The 345-nt window shown below is 42.3% G+C and overlaps 1 protein-coding gene across 1 annotated transcript in view; it reads right to left on the minus strand.

Moving 5' to 3' along the window:
- The window catches only part of LOC110425151 (GroES-like zinc-binding alcohol dehydrogenase family protein), a 1,274-nt gene extending 935 nt beyond the window's left edge, over nt 1–339 (minus strand). The window contains exon 1 of the mRNA XM_021439970.2: nt 58–339. Within this exon, the coding sequence (XP_021295645.2) occupies nt 58–285 (228 nt within the window). The 5' untranslated portion in view covers nt 286–339. The remainder of the gene's footprint in view (nt 1–57) is intronic.
- Between the last annotated feature and the right edge of the window lie 6 nt (nt 340–345).

Raw genomic sequence — 345 nt, forward strand, 5'->3', positions numbered from 1 at the left:
ATTGAAATGATAAGAATTTCTATGAAAAGAAAAAGGGACTTTAAGGATGTTATGAACCTGCATTTTTGTTGAAACTTTAACAACTCCATCTGCACCAAGATCCTTAGCAGCAGATAGTCGATTGTCATCCACATCTACAATGACAATTCTAGGTGCCCCAAAAACACGAGCTGCCAGCATCGTAACAAGCCCTATAGGTCCTGCTCCCATGACCAACACATTTGTTTCTGGACCAATATTAGCTCGGCGACAAGCATGAACCCCTACACTTAAGGGCTCACACATAGCCCCTTCTTCCAAGCTCACATTGTCAGGTAGTTTGAAACATAAATCTGCAGGATGCAC

The sequence above is a fragment of the Theobroma umbraticum genome, unplaced genomic scaffold (genome assembly GCF_002168275.2).
Source record: "Theobroma umbraticum cultivar Fairchild unplaced genomic scaffold, ASM216827v3 scaffold_30.0, whole genome shotgun sequence".
Taxonomy (NCBI): domain Eukaryota; kingdom Viridiplantae; phylum Streptophyta; class Magnoliopsida; order Malvales; family Malvaceae; genus Theobroma; species Theobroma umbraticum.